Source organism: Gymnogyps californianus, chromosome 1, assembly GCF_018139145.2.
Source record: "Gymnogyps californianus isolate 813 chromosome 1, ASM1813914v2, whole genome shotgun sequence".
NCBI classification, from domain to species: domain Eukaryota; kingdom Metazoa; phylum Chordata; class Aves; order Accipitriformes; family Cathartidae; genus Gymnogyps; species Gymnogyps californianus.
This window is the reverse complement of record NC_059471.1, coordinates 24,088,485-24,108,104: the sequence shown is the minus strand read 5'-3', so window position 1 is coordinate 24,108,104 and position 19,620 is coordinate 24,088,485. Positions and strand designations below refer to the sequence as shown.

The 19,620-nt window shown below is 39.9% G+C and overlaps 1 protein-coding gene across 1 annotated transcript in view; it reads right to left on the bottom strand.

Moving 5' to 3' along the window:
- B3GLCT (beta 3-glucosyltransferase) overlaps positions 1-18,107 on the bottom strand; it is a 70,113-nt gene extending 52,006 nt beyond the window's left edge. Inside the window, exons 1-3 of the mRNA XM_050901840.1 lie at positions 18,005-18,107; positions 9,496-9,557; positions 6,722-6,761 (exon numbers count right to left, since the gene is read on the bottom strand). Of these exons, the coding sequence (XP_050757797.1) occupies positions 6,722-6,761; positions 9,496-9,557; positions 18,005-18,092 (190 nt within the window). The 5' untranslated portion in view covers positions 18,093-18,107. The remainder of the gene's footprint in view (positions 1-6,721; positions 6,762-9,495; positions 9,558-18,004) is intronic.
- Between the last annotated feature and the right edge of the window lie 1,513 nt (positions 18,108-19,620).

Genomic DNA, 19,620 nt, shown 5'->3' with positions numbered 1-19,620 from the left:
GACCAACCAATTACTGCATAAGGAACAAAACAAGGTAGTAATGCTGTTGTCCAGTGTTCAATGAGATAAGTAAAGGGCTTGTGGGGACGGGGGGGATTGAGAACCACATTTAAATGCTGTCACTTGAGGTGACAGTCAGATCAAGCATAAGAGATAACAGATTCTAGTTAATTCAACGAGGAGACAGCACAGAAAAGGCTGCTGAGTTAATGTTTACAGATGACATCACTCCAAGACAAGACAGTACCAAACAGAAAGAAATTAAAGTCCCATGGGATCTGTACAGAATGTCAAAAAATGTGGAGAAGGAACAAAGTGCACACCAAAAAAATTATATAGGTAACAAAAAAGATGTAGGAGTCAAACTTCGGAAAAGCAGAACTTCAAGACCACCATCATTAGCAACATTATGAAAGCTGACAGAGAAAATAAAGATATAAAACTTCTAGGTGAGCTTTCTAAGAGCACTTTCTGGTATTCCATTGAAACCAAACTTTCAGTGAGATACAGGAGATGTCAAATTGAAGACAGTCCAGGATGAAAGTTCAGTAGAGAACTAGAGAGTAATGGCTGACTGAAAGCTGCCAGGTTTTACTACAAGCAATGTTTGTGAAGACAAACATCCCAAGGACAGAGCACCTTAGAGGAAGCACATGAAGCTTCTTGTCAGGCAGCAGAGTATTTCAACACTTTTAATCTGCAGTTTCACTGCAGTATTAATTCAAGTTTTACATCATGCAATATTTTTTTTTAAAGTGTATATTCTTGCATCGTAGATCAAGTCAACCTAAAAGATCCTAGTGTCACATCAAGATCTTGACCTCTAGGTTAAAAATGCTAACTTGGCAAATAGAGTAGAATGAGTGAAGAACAGTGGAACAGAGATGGAGAATAAATTTCCAAAGAAGGAAAGAAGTAGTCTCAAGGAAAAAGAGTAAAACTGAGCACATGAAGAAGGATCACAAGAAAAACAGCGGCAACAGAAAGAGCCTTAACCCCAAATACCTCACTAAGATTATGAGACGATTACCATGTCCAAGACCTGAGGATCGATTACATTCCTTTGTTCCTCTGAACAGTTACTTGTTAATTTAGACCTATGCCAGCTCAAAGCTGCAGTTAAATGTTTTTCTACTTTTCCCTGATATTCTTTTCCCTCAATTTCTTAGCTTATTCACCAAGACAAACTCTGAAAATGTCAAATTGTGTGAGGCTTCTGCTGATAAAGTTGCGGAGACGGCATAAGCATTGACATAGATATCAGTTTTGATTTCACATTTTTCCCATGCAGTGTTCCTTCATGCTCTGACCCACCAAACTGCTTAAAAAAAAAATGCACAATAAAAACTTCTGAATAGCAGCTATTTGCTGTCTAGCAGCATATTTGCTAGATTTCCTGTGCAAAAATTAAAATTACACTTCATCGAAGCTAGTGAGAGTCAAAGGGCTAAATCTACATGCACAACACTGACAATACCCCCAGAGGTAAAAAGCAAAACCTACATGGCTTTATATAATTACTGTTTTAGTATCAGTACATTTACAGATATGCAAGCATCTGAATTACGCTCAGTTTCATTTACGGTACATTTAACAACAGCTGTGATATCCCACAATAGAATGCTTTCTAGGAGTAATCTAACACCTACTTTAGTGTTACTGCTTTAATCCAATGGAAATAGCTTCCTCTGCTATAGGCACTTTAAAATAGTTCATAAAAAGAAATATTCAGTGTATTAAAATGTCAACAGAAAATAGGTATAATTTTAAACACCTGAATTGTTTCTCAAGTTGAGAAATAGTCAACCAAGCAAGACAAAGAATGGAGTCTTCTGGAAGATTAATATCCAAAAAAGCTACTGATATGTGGATACTTTATTTCTCTTGTTGTCTTCTTTTCTCTTTTATTTCCCTAAGACATTTACATATCTGGAAAATTTCTTCAACAATCTCAAATGCTCATTGACTGGAAAGACACTTCAAGTTCACATTAAAAAAAAAACAAAAAACTGAGAAACAGCAGTGCTGAAACTTCCTAAGTCTTACCACAACCATGGCTCATTGCTAAACAGAATGAAACCTTAATCAACTTTTAACAAGCCATTAATAGTAACGTGTGTTTTAGCAAGCATGCGATGACCCTATGCAAAATACTCCTCCTTAGGAATTATCACTAAATCAGTTCAAAAGATGGCAATGGGGAAATATTGCTATTTGGAAGATAAGCATTGCAATATAATGACCAGCACAAATAAATTACCTGTATGATTTTTTTTTTTAAATGAAGTTTATTTACCACAAAAGGCTGTTTTAGTCAACTCAAAACTACTAAAAAATTTAAAACAAACATCTCAGGCAAAAAAAAAGAGGAAAAAAGCTCCTAGAACATATGATGATGATGATGTTGCCTGCTAGCCTTTCTCTACTACCCAGAGGTTAAAGCATTCACCTAGGATGCAAGAAACTCAAATTTTCATCTGTCAGGCAGTTTGGGCCTGAATGTAGGTCTTTGACGTTCCAAGTCAGTCTCTTAATTTCCAGGCTGCAAGTATATTCTGAGGTGGGTTTTCCCCATTCCCTTCTATTGTTCTAGAAATGGAAAAGAGTGAAAATGCCTCCTGAGCTTCCTAATTACCTAACTCTCCTGAAACAGTGGGCATCTAGAACCATGTCTCTGACTCGCTGAATGTTTAAACACATCATTAAAAAGGTAGAAGAGGCATCAACAGAATAGACAGAATTCCATCATAATTTATATACTTCCCTGGAGTATGTGTGACATGGTCCAAACCATTTCTGCAAAAATTACAATTATAACTATGACTTTAAAACAACTGGGATGCAGTCTAACCACTGGCCTCTAATAGGTAAAAGAACGCCACTGACATCTTTGCGGCTCTGTCAATGGTGCTTAAATCTAGCTCCTCTTCTCTTTGGGTTTTTCTTTCCTAAGAAGTGACAGAAATAAAATTAATTTGTTTAAGGCTAAATGGAATATTTGTACAATGAAAACCCAGTGAGAATGTATAAAATGTCTCCTTATTTATTCAGACAAAAACTAAACTGCAGAAGCACTGGTGCTTTAACTCACAAACCGGAGACTCTACTGTGTAGGTCAGAAAACTCAGCTTCCAATTTGAGTTTAAAAAAATTAGACCACTTGCATATTCTATAGGTCTTCCCCTCCTTTTATGCCAACTCTAAAATCAACCTGAAACTCCAGATTAGAATCTTTTAGTTTTTATATTTTGAGTAGATTATTGCAACCTAGTATAAAGCTTCCACAGTTAAAAGTACAGACAAGTCTTTTCTCAAGCTAAGAACAATAATTTGTAAATGTGTTTGTATAAAGTTACTGGGATCTTTCTGGATTAAAGGCAGTGTATGCACATATATAGATAGATAGATAAGATATAGACACACAATCTCATCTGTGTGTGCGTGCTTATTTATCATATATGCCATAAGCATTTTAATGACTGATTTATCTGTTTATGGCCTGCAGCATGAGAACTGAAAGCCATCCTAACTTCAAACACTCTCTCTCAACACAGTTTGAGTATTTCTGATATTTCTATTTCCTGAATTTTACTAAACTACTTGCCTTAGTAATATGCAAAAAAACCCTTTAAAATCAGTTACAAACACACCACATCTTAGTACACTTGTTTACTTCTTGAAATTAGAAATAATAGTATCCAGTTTTTCAACAAACTGCACACCCTTTCATAGTTTTGTAATACATAAAGTATGTTGCTTACCACTTCAAAATTCATGATGTGTCTTAACACTTACTTAACCAAAAAAAAAAAAAAAAAGATCATTACCTATGCATTTGCTCTGATACTAATGAAAAAACTTATTTGAACCTTGCATGTTGTTCTCACCTTTCCACCCAAACTTCCCTCACTAATTCCTAGAGAGCCTAGATAAAATGCAGAACTAGGCCAGGCAGAATATTAAAGGATATAACTGCAAAAAATACTTTTGATCCTTTCAGAATATTGCAGGTATTTGCAGATCAGAGGAAGTATAACATCACCATATTTGCAAGAATCAAATCAAAGAAAAAAAGCCTCAAGACTACTTCATCCTTCTCTCATTTAACATACACGTTAAAAATAGAAAAAAGAAAAAACCAAACCAAATATCCCCTTCACTGCACAGCCAAAAGCTAGTACATACTCCTGCGGTGAAGGAATGACTCAGTCTACCTTGGATCTCAGTCACCCTCTGGAAGTGCCCCTCTCTTTCCACAGACCGCAGAAGCAATCTAGACAACTTGCACTCCCAAGCTCAATGTTTCCTTGGGTTTCCAGAGAAGGCAAAATCATTGCACACTAGCCTGAAGTAGCCGGTGCCGCACTTCAAGAAGAGATTTGCTTTTGTTATTCAAATATTCTAAAAGCTGAAAATACTGTTGGTCAGCAATATAGCCTACCATTTGGGGACAAATACACCCACCAATAGAGTACCTACACATCCATCTGAAGGGCAAGACTTTTTGCCATGGCGTGGCAATGATGACCCAACACTGGTAAGTCACATCACTTATCTTTTGGCTGGACTATAACATATCCACGCATGAAACACTTTGCACACCAGCCGATCCAGAAAGCTACATCACATTCTGGTAGACAAAGCAACCATGGGAACATGAAGTTCAGTCTTCTCTCTATTACACTTGTCTTCCCAGTGATGAGGATATTAAGGTGTTGACACCTGTCTTCAAAGGCTTGAGTAAGGACACTGAAAAAGATCTCTTAAAACTCTGAAAGGAAAACTACAGATGGTAACTTTGCTTCCTTGGTACAAAGGTACAGCTTATTTATAAAGGAGAAAGAATTTTCTAATATAACAGTTTGAAAAAAAAGAATGAAAAAAGCACAGGAACTAAGAACCATCAGAACTTCATTCTCTGTTTCAAGTCCTTCCTTGATTTTACCCACAGAAATGGGTTAAAAGAGACTTTTAAAAAAATAATTCTTTCTTAAGGAGAGGCAGAATCTCATTAAAAAAAGATAGAGAACACAAGAAATTACGTATTACATCAGACCAGTGGTTGATCTAGTCCAGTATATAGTCTTTAACAGTAGCAACAGGAAACACTATTTAGGGACACCACAAGACCTTCACTTTCTCCAGTGCTCCTCATACTCTTAATAGCATTGACAACTACCGCATTAGGAAATTCCAGAAGATACATTGCTGTCTATTTATCTTACCACACATTTATGGACTTGTCCCCTCTTGAAACTGCTGGTATGGTCTGCTTCCACAACCTTCTGTGGCAGCAAGTTTCTAAATTTTGCTACCCGCTGCATAAAATACTTTTGTTTGTCTGCTTTAAAGTGATCTACTGAAACAAACAACAGATGACAGATGGTAGCTACATCACTAACGTAGCATTGTAACATTCCTAAATATACCTTTCCTAAGTAATGAGATTACATTAAAACTTACGAAAACTGAGCACTGTCAAAAGCCAGAAAAAAGTCTGTCAATGCCTCCCTGGGTGTTTTATGAAGCGAGACACAACAGGTCTGCTGGGAGTGATAAAAGCAGCAACCAGCACCTGGCTGTGCTATGAGATTGCACAGAAAGAAATGAAAGAACATGAAGAGGAAATGGACTTTGTTGACGCCAGATAAGGATGGGTGAACAGGGAAACAGAGTAATAAAGCTTCTATAGACAGGTCCTGACCTTTCAATGGTAAAAGGGGAAATAAATGGGACAAGGGGCTTCATTATTTTCCACAAAAGTAGTTATCTGTGTTAGGGACAGAGCTTGCAACTAAGTCCAAAAAAAGCCAACAAACAAACAAACCCCAGATCTTTTCAGCACCGTTCTGAGTTCTGTTAGCAACTCCTCTAAAAGCATGCTAAGTCTTCCCAGTGTTCAGCTTTGATGTCAGAATGAACTCACAACTACTCAGAAACTGTTACAACAGAGACATGGTTAAGCTGGCTCTTTTTAGAACAAGCAGACCCAAGTGCTCAGGGTTTAGACAAGTGAGAAGTACCGTAACAGTCCAAGTTGCTTTAAGAATTGAACTGCTACAGTATAGCAGAGGAAGCACTAGGTTACAGTGCAGAGATTCCAAGTCCTTCTCTCAGGTCTGTAAACTTTTTGCTGGAAGGACATCAGACTTGTTTTCAGAAAAGGCAGAAGCTTGCAGAATTTTTATTCTCAATTTATCTCACGTGTTCAGTAAAAAAATATTTTACCACTCAGTATCCTATTAATGTTTGACATGTTTCTTAAATACTTGCTTCTAGATATTACAAAGTTATTACAAGTTGTTACAAGTAATTTATAATAACCGTAGTTATTACAAGTACCATGAGAGCCTAGCAGAATGGTAAAATTCAGTTTCATGTTAAATTTTTACAAGAACAGCTACTAAGTATCATGAAATTTGATTTTAAAATATTGTGTACTACAAAAAGCAATGCATCAGTTTCATAGTGCAAGTGCACATTTTCAGAAAAACACTTAACTACAAGAATTGCAAATACAAAGATCAAGAAGCTTCTGTTTGATGAGACTACATGAGCAAAGAAAAAAAATACAAAGTATTTGGGAATCGGCAATTAACCAACAATGCTGTTGAGCATTTAGGCACTGTTCACACAGTCGCTTTTCAAAGCATAACCCTATTTTATTTATACTTAAATGGCAGCCACAAGTGAAAACAAATGCAGACTATACAGTACTTACCTCTGCTTACTTTACTAATTGTTCCACTTTTTTCAGACTTCTAGAAGAAAGGAGAAAAAGCAAAATAAGGATACATGCAAAAACTCAAATATTTCTAGAGAGACACACAGGGAGTCAAAGCATTCATCAGATTGTAAATGCATACATAGAGGTTTTAACGCAAGAACTAATAAAAAAAATAAAGTAAAAAGTTTTTCATCACAGAGAACTGAAACAGATATTCTACATGTTTGTATACTATTACTTAGACAATACAGTAAAAGACTAAAAAGAAAGAAAAAAAAAAAGAGAATGCTTTTCCATGACTCAATTTATACCAGAGCTCTTTAAGTTAATACTAACAATGTCTTATGTATCTCCTGAGCACAAGGTTTGGAATATGGAACTCTATAATACAAATACACCTGTTCAGTGTGTAAAAAAAACCCAACACACCCTTACTCATTTCAGTATCAAGCATCTATTGCAACACAATTCTTAAAAGAAGACTCAAAAGCAATTTATATCAAGACAAATAAATATGAAAAGGTTGTTGTACATAACATGACTTCACTGGGATTTACTCAGGTATCACACACATTTGTGATGGAATTTTAACAGAATGCTGAGGAACAGTGACATCGCATTTGCATCGTTAACGAGGAAACCAAGACACACGCATAAAAACATCTCAGGAGCATATTCAATTGCTTCTAAATAACAGAGTCTGGGTGGAAGGGTGTTGTTCAAGAACTGCTGACTGGTAGAGAGATAGGACTGGAGAAATAGCTCTGCGCTTCCTACAAAAATTGTAGGAAGGAAAACAGAGCCTTCATTTATTGCACAATTTCTCCCTGGTAACAGCACCTCAGTGCTTTGGTTTCTCCACATGTAAAATCAAGATAATCTTTACTAATTGCATAAGGGTGTTGTAGGATTTATCTTGGTTCAAGTGTTTTAAGTCCTTCAAATAGAAATGCCATAAAAGGCACTCCTCAGTAATAAGCTCATATATAGTTTTCCTACCCTTATGACTTAATTCCTATTTATAAACACATTTTTTTCTTCCCCCCTTTTTTTTAAAATATCATATCCATCTAATCCTTTTAGTCCTACTTGCAGTAGATGATCTCTCCCTCTGTCCAGGTCTGACTTTTACACTGACATGCATAAGCTCCAACTTCCTTGGTAGCCATCTGTAAAACCTTTTCAAGAATGACTGCATTGCATCCATGCTTATAACCGTTTTTTGCTGACTGGGTCAATAAAGTTCAAAAAAATTCTTGTAAGACTAAGTTATTTTGATGACTATACACAGTACTGCCATCTTACAGCATAATATACACCACATTCTAAATTAACCTATACCATAAACAACATGGGAAGATTAATTTTCTATGCAAAGAAAGAAGTACGTGTTTTGTGGTACACAGTGTGATGAACAAGCCATATTTTACAGTTACCTTTATTAAAACACAAAACAAAACAATTGTTGCTTGTTACATTCCTGTTAACGTAAAGAAAAAAAAAAAAAGGATTTTGGCCTGAAGAGTTCTAGGAGGCACCTCTGACTTCATCTGAGGGAAGGTTTTGAAACTCTAAAATAGTAGGAAAGCCTTCGTAAATTATATCCTATATAAGAATGATAACATTAAACAGCTGGATTGAGACAGTAATGGAATTTGACAAACAGCAACTTATAAGTAATGAAAACAGAATGACATTATCTAGTCTCCCAGATACACTGCAGCAGATCAGCAGTCTGCAATAGGGATCTTTTTCATTTATGAAAATTACTGTAGATACAGTAATCATCATCAAAACCAAAAATTATTTAGAAACACATATCTCTGACCATACTTCTATTGCATTTGCTGTGAGATCACAAGATCTAAATGGCAGTTATAGATTCTAACTCTTGATTCATTCCAGTACTTTTATTTGATTTTCCTCCCTTAAATCTCTTTTATACATACACAAATATCTGTTACAAATATATACATATAAAAAAATTGGTAGATAGAAGTCTGTTAAAGCACATACATGCATACATACCTAACAGCCATTATGCTGTTTAATGGTAGGGCTTGCTCTGACCATTAGTTCTCCTAATCCGTTAATTTGAAATTTCATACGCAAGCTTTACTTGAGCCGTGACTTGGGTAGCAATATGTAATAATGCTACTTCAGGAGAGAGGCAGCCATTTCCCTCTCAATGTATTATATATTTAACAAAACTAAGAAGAAAGGAAAACCTGTCTCTGAACTAATAAAGGTTATATACTCAAAAACTATTCTCAACAGCAATAACACTATCAACTTGTAGCAGCTGTGCAAAATCGCCAAATTTTTTTTTTACTATAAGTTTCTAATGCACTCTTCGGCTGATCCTGGAAAAAAGAAAATAAATTGTTTTCTAAATTATAATTTTGTTCCACAACAAAACCCAAAAAACCTAATTCTCTTAATACAAATGTCAACATAAGCCAGAAAATTCACCGTAAGAAAGAAATCAAAAGTGCTAAGTATAAGTTTATTCTAGTAATTCTAAGAATCCACAGGATAAATTAAGATCCTAGTAATACTAGAAGAGTAGTGCTACATGCAACTTGTGTCCCATTAAAGGTCTCTTATATGCCACACAGAACAGCACGACATCATATGACATTCAGTACCACTGAAGTCAATGATCAAAATAATCAATGTCACAGATGTTAGGCTTTCTGCTCTGGTCTCTTCTGATGATTTTATAATGTCTGTAAAATGTTCCTGCTCTGGCAATTAAAATTTATTACCTGCAGCACTGGGAGTTCAGTCTCATCTTCTGCACCTTCAGGAACTACACTTACAGCAAAAGCTGAAAGAAAAAGCAGACTTTTTTCATATTATAGGAGCTCATTTTCACACTTGACAAAGTTCTGCAGCAAAAGAAAAAAAACATTTAGGTAGATTTTCACATTAAATGATACTACATTGGTAATAATCTTTATGAACATAAGACAGTCCGTTCTTACAGAATTTTTACATTTGCTGCCTGACAATTCTATTCCCGTACATCGCTGAAAAGATCACTCTCTGATGTGAAGCCAATTTATCTTGGCTTCAAGGCAAATAAATCCCATTTAAAAAAAAAAAATCAAATCTGTTTAGTCCAGTAGTTCACTTGACAATAGCATAATGTGCTATCACATGGGAGACCTCCATTCCACTCTATCTTTAGGTTAAAATTTGGATTACCAAAGCTTCACTTGGAATCAGGAACTGACAGCAGCTGACAGACACTTCTATCAAACTTGAAGATGACTGTCATATGCTTTGACTGCCATCTCTGAACAACAGTCAAACTTGTTCATGTATAAGAGACCCAAATAAACATTTACAAAAAGAACAGAGACCCCAAAGAGCTAATCTGCACAGACCTAGCATTATCTTAAACCATTTATACTGACACCACCCTATGCATACACTTCTGGTTTGTATTAGAAAAATAATCATAAAAAAGGATTCTGGGTTTTGGGTTTTTTTTTTCTTGTTGATGTAGTCATCTAATCAATTTGTCTCAGCTTGCTCATTCGTAAAAGTACTTCCATTTAACATAAGAAAGCTTTGCTAAGATTCTTTGTAAGGAGTCTTTTTCTTAAAGGTACTAAAGAGATGCAAATGAAAGTAAATTGCTATGATTTGGAAAGAACTCAAGATACTACTCATCATGGTCAAGTAGATGGTTTTCTTAAAAACTGAGATGGAAAAAAAAAAATCAACAGATTCAAGTGGAATGTCTCACTGCACGTTTAAATTATTTATTGCTTGAAATTGATTTCAAAGTGAATTGCTAGCAACTGTCAATTCTTTTGACACGCTAGAAACCTGGAATGCAGGAAAGCAAGAAGACAAGATTGTCCAAAGCCTGTGGTGCTCCATCTCTGATTACTTATATGCTCTTTCAACTGGAGACCAAATTTCATCAAGTGTCTAGGAGTTGAGTTTCACAATGACATCTCAGGTCCTGACTAACTTGAATCTCAAATCACACCACTAGATGCAGACATCCCAAAGTCATTCTAACACAGTAGACTCATGTTGACCATAGTCACATTTCAATAAGGCATTTAGCCAAGAAGAAGAAAACGGATTACAAGTAGGAGTGTCTCCTCCAATGTTGTCCTCAAGTAAATGTTTTGCATTTCTAATTCTAAAGAGAATACCTCAATCTGCCTATTATATCCCTTGCTGACAGCATGTTCCGACCATTTTCCTCCTTCTCTTCCAACGTAACAGTACTTAGAGCTCCAGATAAGGAATATCTTCCCCTACACAAACTAGATCCACATCTTTTACTTGACACGATCCTAATTACAAGATCAACACAAAACACCCTTATTCCGGGAAATGTATTAATTACGTAGTATTAACCTGAAGACGTACCACCTCATAAATTCAGCTTATTCGCAAAACTGAATGCAAGCAGAATTTTCATGACTTTCAGTTTTTAATATGCAGCTGAGGAACAGCACATGAGACCTGAAAGAACAGTGATTGACAAGAGATGCTGCCTCTCTCACCATAGCATTCAATAACCTATGCCACACTGCTTCTAAGATTTATAAAATATTAATGCATATGATCCTTGAAACAAATCAGACAATACTCAGATAACCTGGAAAAAAAAAAAGACCTATTTCATACTGTGTCTTTGAGAGCACAGATAAAGCTCTTCGGGGAATTATTTTAACAACATACTTCATCTTTGTATTACAGAACCACAGAATTGTTGAGGCTGGAAAGGATCCCTGAAGATCATCTAGTCCAAACCCCCCAGAGCAGGATGCTCAGGACCTTGTCTAGTCAGATTTTGAGTATTTCCTAGGACAGAGACTCCAGAAACTCTCCAAGCAACTTCTTCCAGTTTCAATCACCCTTTGAGTAACCAAAAAAAAAAAAAAAACCCAAAAAAAGGTATTTCTTACGTTTAAATGGAATTTCCTATATTTCAGTTTGTGCCAACTACCTCGTGTCCTGTTAGGTACCACACTCTTGCTCTGTCTTCTTTACTGCCCCCCATCAGGTATTTACACATGTTGGTAAGATCCTCCCTGAACCTTCTCTTCTCCAGGCTGAACAGCCCCAGCTCCTTCAGCCTCTCCTCATATGTCAGGTGCTCCAATCTATTCATAACCTTCATGGTCCTTTGCTGGACTGTCTCCAGTATGTCCATGTCTGTCTTGTACTGGGGAGCCCAGACCTGGACAGAGCACCCCAGGCGTGTCTCACCAGTGCTGAGCAGAGAGGAAGGATCACCTCCCTTGACCTGCTGGAAACACTCTTCCTAATGCAGCCCGGGAGGCTGCTGGCCATCTTTGCCACAATGGCACGCTGCTGGTTCATGATCAGTTTGTTGCCCACCAGGACCCTCAGGTCCTTCTCCGCAAAGCTGCTTTCCAGACAGTGTGCCCGCAGTGTGCACTGGTGCATGGGGTGACTCCTCGCCAGGGGCAGGACTTGGCATTTCCCTTCGTTGAACTTGGTTTTCCCACTTTCCCGTTTGCCCATTTCTCCAGCCCGCTGAGGTCCCTCTGAATGGCAGCACAACCAGCTGATGCATCAACCCCTCCTGCCCATTTTGTATTCTCTGCAAACCTGCTGAGGGTGTACTCTGTCCCATTGTCCAGATCATTAATGAAGAGGCTAAATGCTATGGAGCCATTATCAACCCCTGGAGTGCACCATGCCACTGATCAGAGCCCGTGAGCCCAGCAAGTCAGACAGTTTTCTATCCATCTCACTGTCCACATATCTAGCCCATACTTCATCAGTTTGTGTATGACATTATAGGAGACAGTACTGAACTCCTTGCTGAAGTTGAGATAAACATCCACTGCTTTCCCCACATTCATGAAGGCAGTCATCTCATCACAGAAGTCTTTTAGGTTGGTCAAGCATGATTGCCCCTTCATAAAAACACGCTGACTTCTCCCAATCACCTTCTTGTCCTTCATATGTTTGTCTTGTCCTTCCTTGTTTGGCAATGGTATCCAGGATTATTTGCTCCACCACCTTCCCAGGGACTGAGGTGACACTGGCCAACCTATAGTTTCCCCAGATTCTCTTCCTTGCCCTCCTTGAAGATAGGGGTGACATTTGCTCTCTTCTAGTCTTCAGGAATCTCCCCCAGTCACCATGACCTTTCAAAGATTATCAAGAGTGGCCTTGCATTGACATCGTCAAGCTCCGTCAGCACTTGTGGGCGCCTCCTATCAGGTCCTGTGGACTTCTGTATGTCCAGTTTGTTTAAATCTTCCCTAAACAGGTCCTCCTCCAGTGAGAAACTCTTCCTTGCTCCAGACTTTCTCATGAGTTTCAGGGGCCTGGGATTGCTGAAGGTGGGTCTTACCAGTACAGACCAAGGCAAAGAAGGTTTTTAGTTCCTCGCCCTCTTCCATGTCCTTCTTTGAACCAAGTCCCTCCCCCCATTCAGAAGCAGGCCCACATTTTCCCTAGTCTCCCTTTTGCTGCTAATACACCTGTAGAAGCCCTATTTCTTGCCTTTCACAAGCTGAATCCCTCACGAGATTCAACTCCAGGTGGGCTCTGACTTCCCTAACGGCATACCTGCACTCTCAGACAGTGTCTCCATATTACTCTTGCGGTGACCTGACCCTGTTTTCATCTCTTGTGTGCTTCCTTTTTATGTCTGAGTTTTGTCAGGAGCAACTTGTTCATGCATGTGGGCCTCCTGCCATCTTTCCTTGCCTTCCTGCATGTGGGGATGGACCATTCTTGAGCTTGTAGGAGGTGAACCTTGAAAATCAACCAGCTCTCCTGGACCATCTCCCATATCAATCTTTCTGTATTGTTGAGGACAGTGGTAGAACAAATATGCCTGGCTAAAAAAATGACTTTTGTTGCAGCTGCCCTGACACACAATGCAACTTCAACACTCACACATACCATTTATTAAACAAACCAATATCTGTGATGAACGTTAAAGTCTCTCTATATACCATTATTCTTATTCCCAGTGATTTCAGACATGCAGCCTCCCCTTCTTTTCCAACAAACATACATATTAAAACGACTTGGTATCCTTTATATTAAATATTCCAGGAAGACTTTTTCCAGCTAATACATTTTAATGATAAGAACTGTTCAGACTATTTTTACACTACTGAAGAACCATTCACTAAACAGACTAGCAGACACCTGAAGACACCACAAAAAAGCCTCAAGAGTCTTCACCCAACAGTAACCAAGCTTTTCACTCAGGCAGACTGTATGAGTTTATTTTAGCAACAAATATGCCATGGCCCCTCTACTACCTTATTAGCAAATCTGTTATGCACACATAATTTGACACGAGGAAAGCAGTCTGAAGAACTTCTGAAGAAGTAAACTGGGATGCACTTGTGGGGTAAATTCAAGTCTTACTAACACATGGCCAAGACTGTTCTGGCTAAGCAACCTGCTCTCTCAGCCTGGAAATAAATACCCTCTTCTAAGGATTTACTGGGAAAAGGGTGGCATGAGAAGAACATGGTACATCTAGCTGGCATATGACTTATCAACAAAGGGGCCACAGGATAGGTAGGAAATACAGTGCCTGAGCACAAGTGGACATCCCTAACCTCGCAAGAGGTTTCTGAAAAAGGTGTGCCCAGGAGTGGACCACAGATAGAAAAATTCTAACTACACATGCAGCTCATGACCAGATCAGTTGTACAACACAGGCAGAAACTGTAAACTCTCTGTGGCAAGGATATCTTTTTGTTGTGTGTAAAGTACACACGCACAAAGAAGGATGACCTATGTCTGGGAACTATCAGATGCTACTATAACAAAACAGTAACTTTTCATGTCCAAACATTAGTAATTCAGACAACTGCAACAGATTTCTTTCAGTATAGAACTCCCTAAGACACACATCAGTCTCTGGAGCTAGAGCTATCTTTGCTAAATCCAGAATTTCCTCTATTCCCTTTGAGTTTTTTCATGCAATGCAAGCATACCTCAGCTGGACCACTGACTTACATAGAGCACAGAGAAAATATATTGCAAGAAGAAACTGACTAGCTGGTTAAAGTTCAAACTGTGTAGGCACCACAGTAACCAAAAAGGCTAGGGTGATTAACTGTACAATTTCTCGCAAACAAAGCTATCTAAAGCAGAAAAAACCAGGAAGGCACTGTCTTAAATGCAACCCGTAATTTTGTATTTGTCACTTTATTATTTAATGCATTGTGTACTTTGAAGTTTGTTAACACACGTAGCTATTAACATCATTTGGCACAAGCAGACAGAAGCTGCACGTATCAATTGCCAGTCCTCCTCTCCTTTTGCTAAATGCTCAAGAACTGAGGATAAGTAAGAAAAGGAAAGAAATTTTAGAAAGACTTTAAAGCTCTTTATTTTCATCAATCTTATCTTTATTTCTTTTGAAAGCAGGACTAAAATTCACTGAAAAAGCTAGACAACATTTCTGGATCCATTCAAAACCTGGAAATTTAATCAGAGAATGTAATATAAGCAGCTTCTATTCCTATTTATTTTTCTCAAGTGTTCCATTATTTCCATTAAAATTTTGGTGAGTAAATAGACTTGCTTATAACACTAGAAAGTAAAACTACATCATTTATTTTCATTGTTCAGCAGCTGAACTGCAGGAATATGTGCCAACAAACTATTAGGAAAATGGATGTAAATACTGTAGTATTAAAATACAATACACTGTATAAATATATATAATGATATAATGCCACATTATAAATGTAGAAGTAATCCTTTCTTCAGTACTACCCTTTCAAGTGTGAACAACTTCCAAATGTTTACAATTATATGTCCTTTAAATGCAAAGGATTTTAAAAACTGAGGAGTTAATTCTTTTGCTTTCACAGACAAAATCCGTTTGAGGCAGAAAGGCAACACTTCTGTTACCTTCCTCTTTTCCAGTCTGATTCAAGGCTGACTGACCCCCGAGTCATTCCAATCACCTCACCGGGCTGTGGGTCAGTTTAAATGAGCTACAAAAAGTTATGATTCTATGACTTATGTATGGCAAAACCATGACTACTAATAACCACTTCAAATAACGAAAGCTATTATGTTGTTCACAGTAGACAAAACACTTAAAATAGAATTTCTTTATACTTATAATTTAATGAAAGGCCTATTTTTGTTTTGGTTGGGGTTGGTTGGGTTTCCTCCCCCTCACAAGTTTTCAAAGAACATAAGATTCTATGGATTGACAAGATTCCAGAGAAAATCTGCACTGATGCTGTCAGTCAAAGAGACAGGATGGAAGATTATGGAAGATAATGAGACAGCACTGGGAGCACTAGCAAGCAAAATAAATTAGTTTCATGTATTTATATGCAAGCTTTCATAATATTTCTTCATTGTTGCTACCCTATCAGCATCAACGACTCTGGTCTAGCCAGGTAAGAATGAAGACTTACAGATTTATCAACCCAAAATGGGGAGAGAGCAGGGGGGAGAAGGAAGATGCAAGGAGGGGGTGATGCAAGCAAATTTCCAGCATCTGAAGCTTTTCATAAAATAAAAGCAACTCATTTTATTTCTTTACTAAATTTCTTTAAGCTAATGGCACATATGGGAAGAAGGCACTTGAAATCACCACTGTGAACCACTGCAATGTCTAAATAAGTGCTGTGTACACCAGTATCTTTATAAAAGGCAAGCAAAGAAAAACAGTAGAAGAAAAAGCATCATCATTATCCCTTCTGATTGTCTAGAAGTCAGACGAAACAAAATTATCTGAATACGTTTTCCCACTCTGCAAGCTGCCACCTGCAAGCTGGAATTTATGAAATCACTTAACTACCAAGAGACAAGCTGTTTTCTTCTGTGAAATGCAATCCAAATTATTTCTGTTTTCCAAAAGAAAGCTGATTGTTTTGCAAACTTACTATCCTGGCCATCTCAAAAGCATGGGTATTTATGAAAAAAAGGACTTTAATATAAAAAGGATATTTAAAAAACTACAAGAAAGCCATGATACTGCAATAAGCTTCAGGTGAACAAATTCGATACAAGCATTAATCAAGACCTACTAAACAAGAGGTAATTGCACAAGCAAGAACCCAAGTTTTTCCATTTCTGCCTTCTACCTGCATGTATGTATGTATGTACAATAAATACGCATACACACACTGGGAAAATTGAAGCTGCTATTCTCTGACTGTGATTACAGTCTGTTCGAGGTTACAAGTGCTATAGCACCTTGCCGAAGCACTGGAGCAAAACTACTCATCCCGGAAAGAATGAAATACAGCTTTAGGAAGAGCAGTAGAGTATTAGGACTCCTCCAAAACCCAATCTGCGTAGGTGAAAGGAAAAGTGTTTTACAAGAGAAAAATCAAAATATCACAGTTTTACTTTCCTGAAAACAGGATTTATTTGTGCCAGGTTTCCCCTGCAGGATTTTGATCCACAAGCCATAGTAGTGGAAGAATCAAATCCAAAGGCTCAGAACAAACTGACAAGCTTACGCTGACAGAAATGGAAACATTCAGGAACAGAAATAATGAGAAACAGAACAGATGTAAACATTTATTTCTGCCTCTTACACTCACGGCAACAGCTCCTCACTCCAAGAGCCTGTAGCAATCCAACCGCTGACATACTACTAACCCTTCTCTTTTTATCTTCTCCCACCTGCCTAGACACATTAAAAACGTCTCTAAAATATAGTAATAAGATTCTTTTTTTCTCTATGCTGACATTTGAACCAGGCGGTATTACCTTTCCACCTCCCCTCAGCAACACCCAGTCAGTAAGGCGCTATTTCAAACACGAGCACGAGTGGCTTCGTGGTGGGGTTTAGCTAGTTGTTTAATGAAGATTGTCTTGACCTGAGCGGCTGGCCCCGTGAGGACCCGTTTCCACGGCGAGGGCTTTCCCCTGGCCCGGGGGAGAGGGCCGCCCCCTCGTCCCCACACACCGCCGCGGGGCCCGAAGAGCGGGAAACGGTCCCGGCGCTGGCCGGCACCGGCACCTCAGAGCCAGGGCCGCTGAGGGGAGCCCGCGCTGCCCCGCCCGCGCTCCAGCCCAGCTCACTAACAAACTTCGGGGGAAGGCGCACCTCCTGTCTTCTCGCCCGCTCCCCCTCACGGGGCGGGACAGAGGGGTGAGGAAGCGGCGGCGGCGGCTCCGGCGCCCCCCCCCCCCAAGCTCTCCAGCTCTGTCCCGTGCCCTCCTCCCCCTCACATCACCTCCGCAGAGGGGCCGAGCGTCCCGGGTCTCCTCCCTTCACCTCGCCATGGCGTCCCGGCCCGGCCGCCGGCCACTCACCCCGGGTACGGAGCGGCGGGAGAAGGCAGAAGAGGTGGGCGCACGCAGCGAAAAGGAGCCAGCGGTTGCAGCCGGGCTCCCGAGACATCTTGGCAAGGGCCGCCGAGCCGCACGGCGGGGGAGGAGGAGAGGGGCACGGTGCGCCCGGCTGCCCGCCTCTGCCGCAAGAGCGCGGGCGAGCGGCCTCCGGCTGGTGGCGGTGCCGCCGCCAGCCCGCCCTCCTTCCCTTCCCTTCCCTTCCCTCCCCCCCGCCAGGGCCCGGCAGGACCGGGCGCCAGGGCCGGGAGGAGGGGGAGGCGGAGCGGCGGCCGCGGCGCCCTCTGGCGGGCGGCAGCGGGAGAGGCGGCGCCCTGCGGCCCCGCGCCTCCCCGCCGGCTCCGGCCTCCCGCAGCCGGCGGCAGGCAGCGGCTCTGCGAGCCCCCGGCGGCACCCGGAGCTGCTACGGCCCTATATATGGTTATGGACTAAATATCCGACCCAAAATAAACCTAGTAAGCATAGCTCTCCATAGCCGTTATTGATCATCCAGTGTCTGTTACCGAAAAACATAATGTCCTTAATTCTTAATGCTAAACTATTAACTCCACGGAAAGTCCTCCAACGAGGTTTCTAGGTTGTCCAATTTAGACAAAAGGGGTTTTTTTTGGTTAACAGCTTCATCCTTCTCCTCTCGCAAACAAATTTAAATATTGTCACTCAAATGATATCCAGCACTCCGACAGGAACCTGGGCCACAATAACAAGTGGCCTAGTTAATCTCTAAAACAACCTTCACAAACCGTTACCCCAAAAGAGCACGTTACGCCTCCAGACAGCCACTTCGTAACTACCTGTGCAACCAGGAGCGGAGACATGGGGCGCAGCACAGAGTACAGGCATGTGACATGAGCAGGGCACAGCCCTGGCGCTGGAGAGAGACTCCACAGCTACAAACTACATAGTCGGTTAAAGACACGCAGACCTGGAGCCGCACAAAACTGGTTTTAGGGATAACACAGAGGACAAAGAAGTAGTATCTAACGTGCATAAATGTCACGATACAGACAGTAAATTTGGATGTAACAGAGCCGCAGACCAACAAAGAAAGATCAAGTGTGTAAAACCTTGTTAGCAAACAAAAAATGACCCCACGTGGATCCTGGAGCAAGGAAGAAGAAATCGTCCACATGAACGTCAGATTTCCCAGTGAAGCACTCCACATGCTGACAACCTGCTGTGACACCCCCCATACACCCCAGAATGAAACTGCCAACCTTCGGACCCAGGGGAGCCACAGAAGGGTGAGCAGGAAAAGGAGTAGAAACCCAGCAGTGTGCGTAAAATTTTCACTGCACTGTCAATCTTTCTTTTCTGTAGCAATTAGATCTGTATTAGTAATTATTAGATTCTTCACATTTGAACTATAGTAACAAGAAATTCTTGGTTTTACTTACATATAAGGTGTGCTTCCTCTTTGCCCTTAAACACGATTTTGAGCGTAACACCTGGTGCCCCTAGGTAATAACTCCTTACGCACTGGGTACACGTAGACATGAATTCCAGCCAGGTCTATACGTACACGTTTTCCCATCAAACGCTTCCACACAGACCCCTCCTACCAGCCCAACCATTTGGTA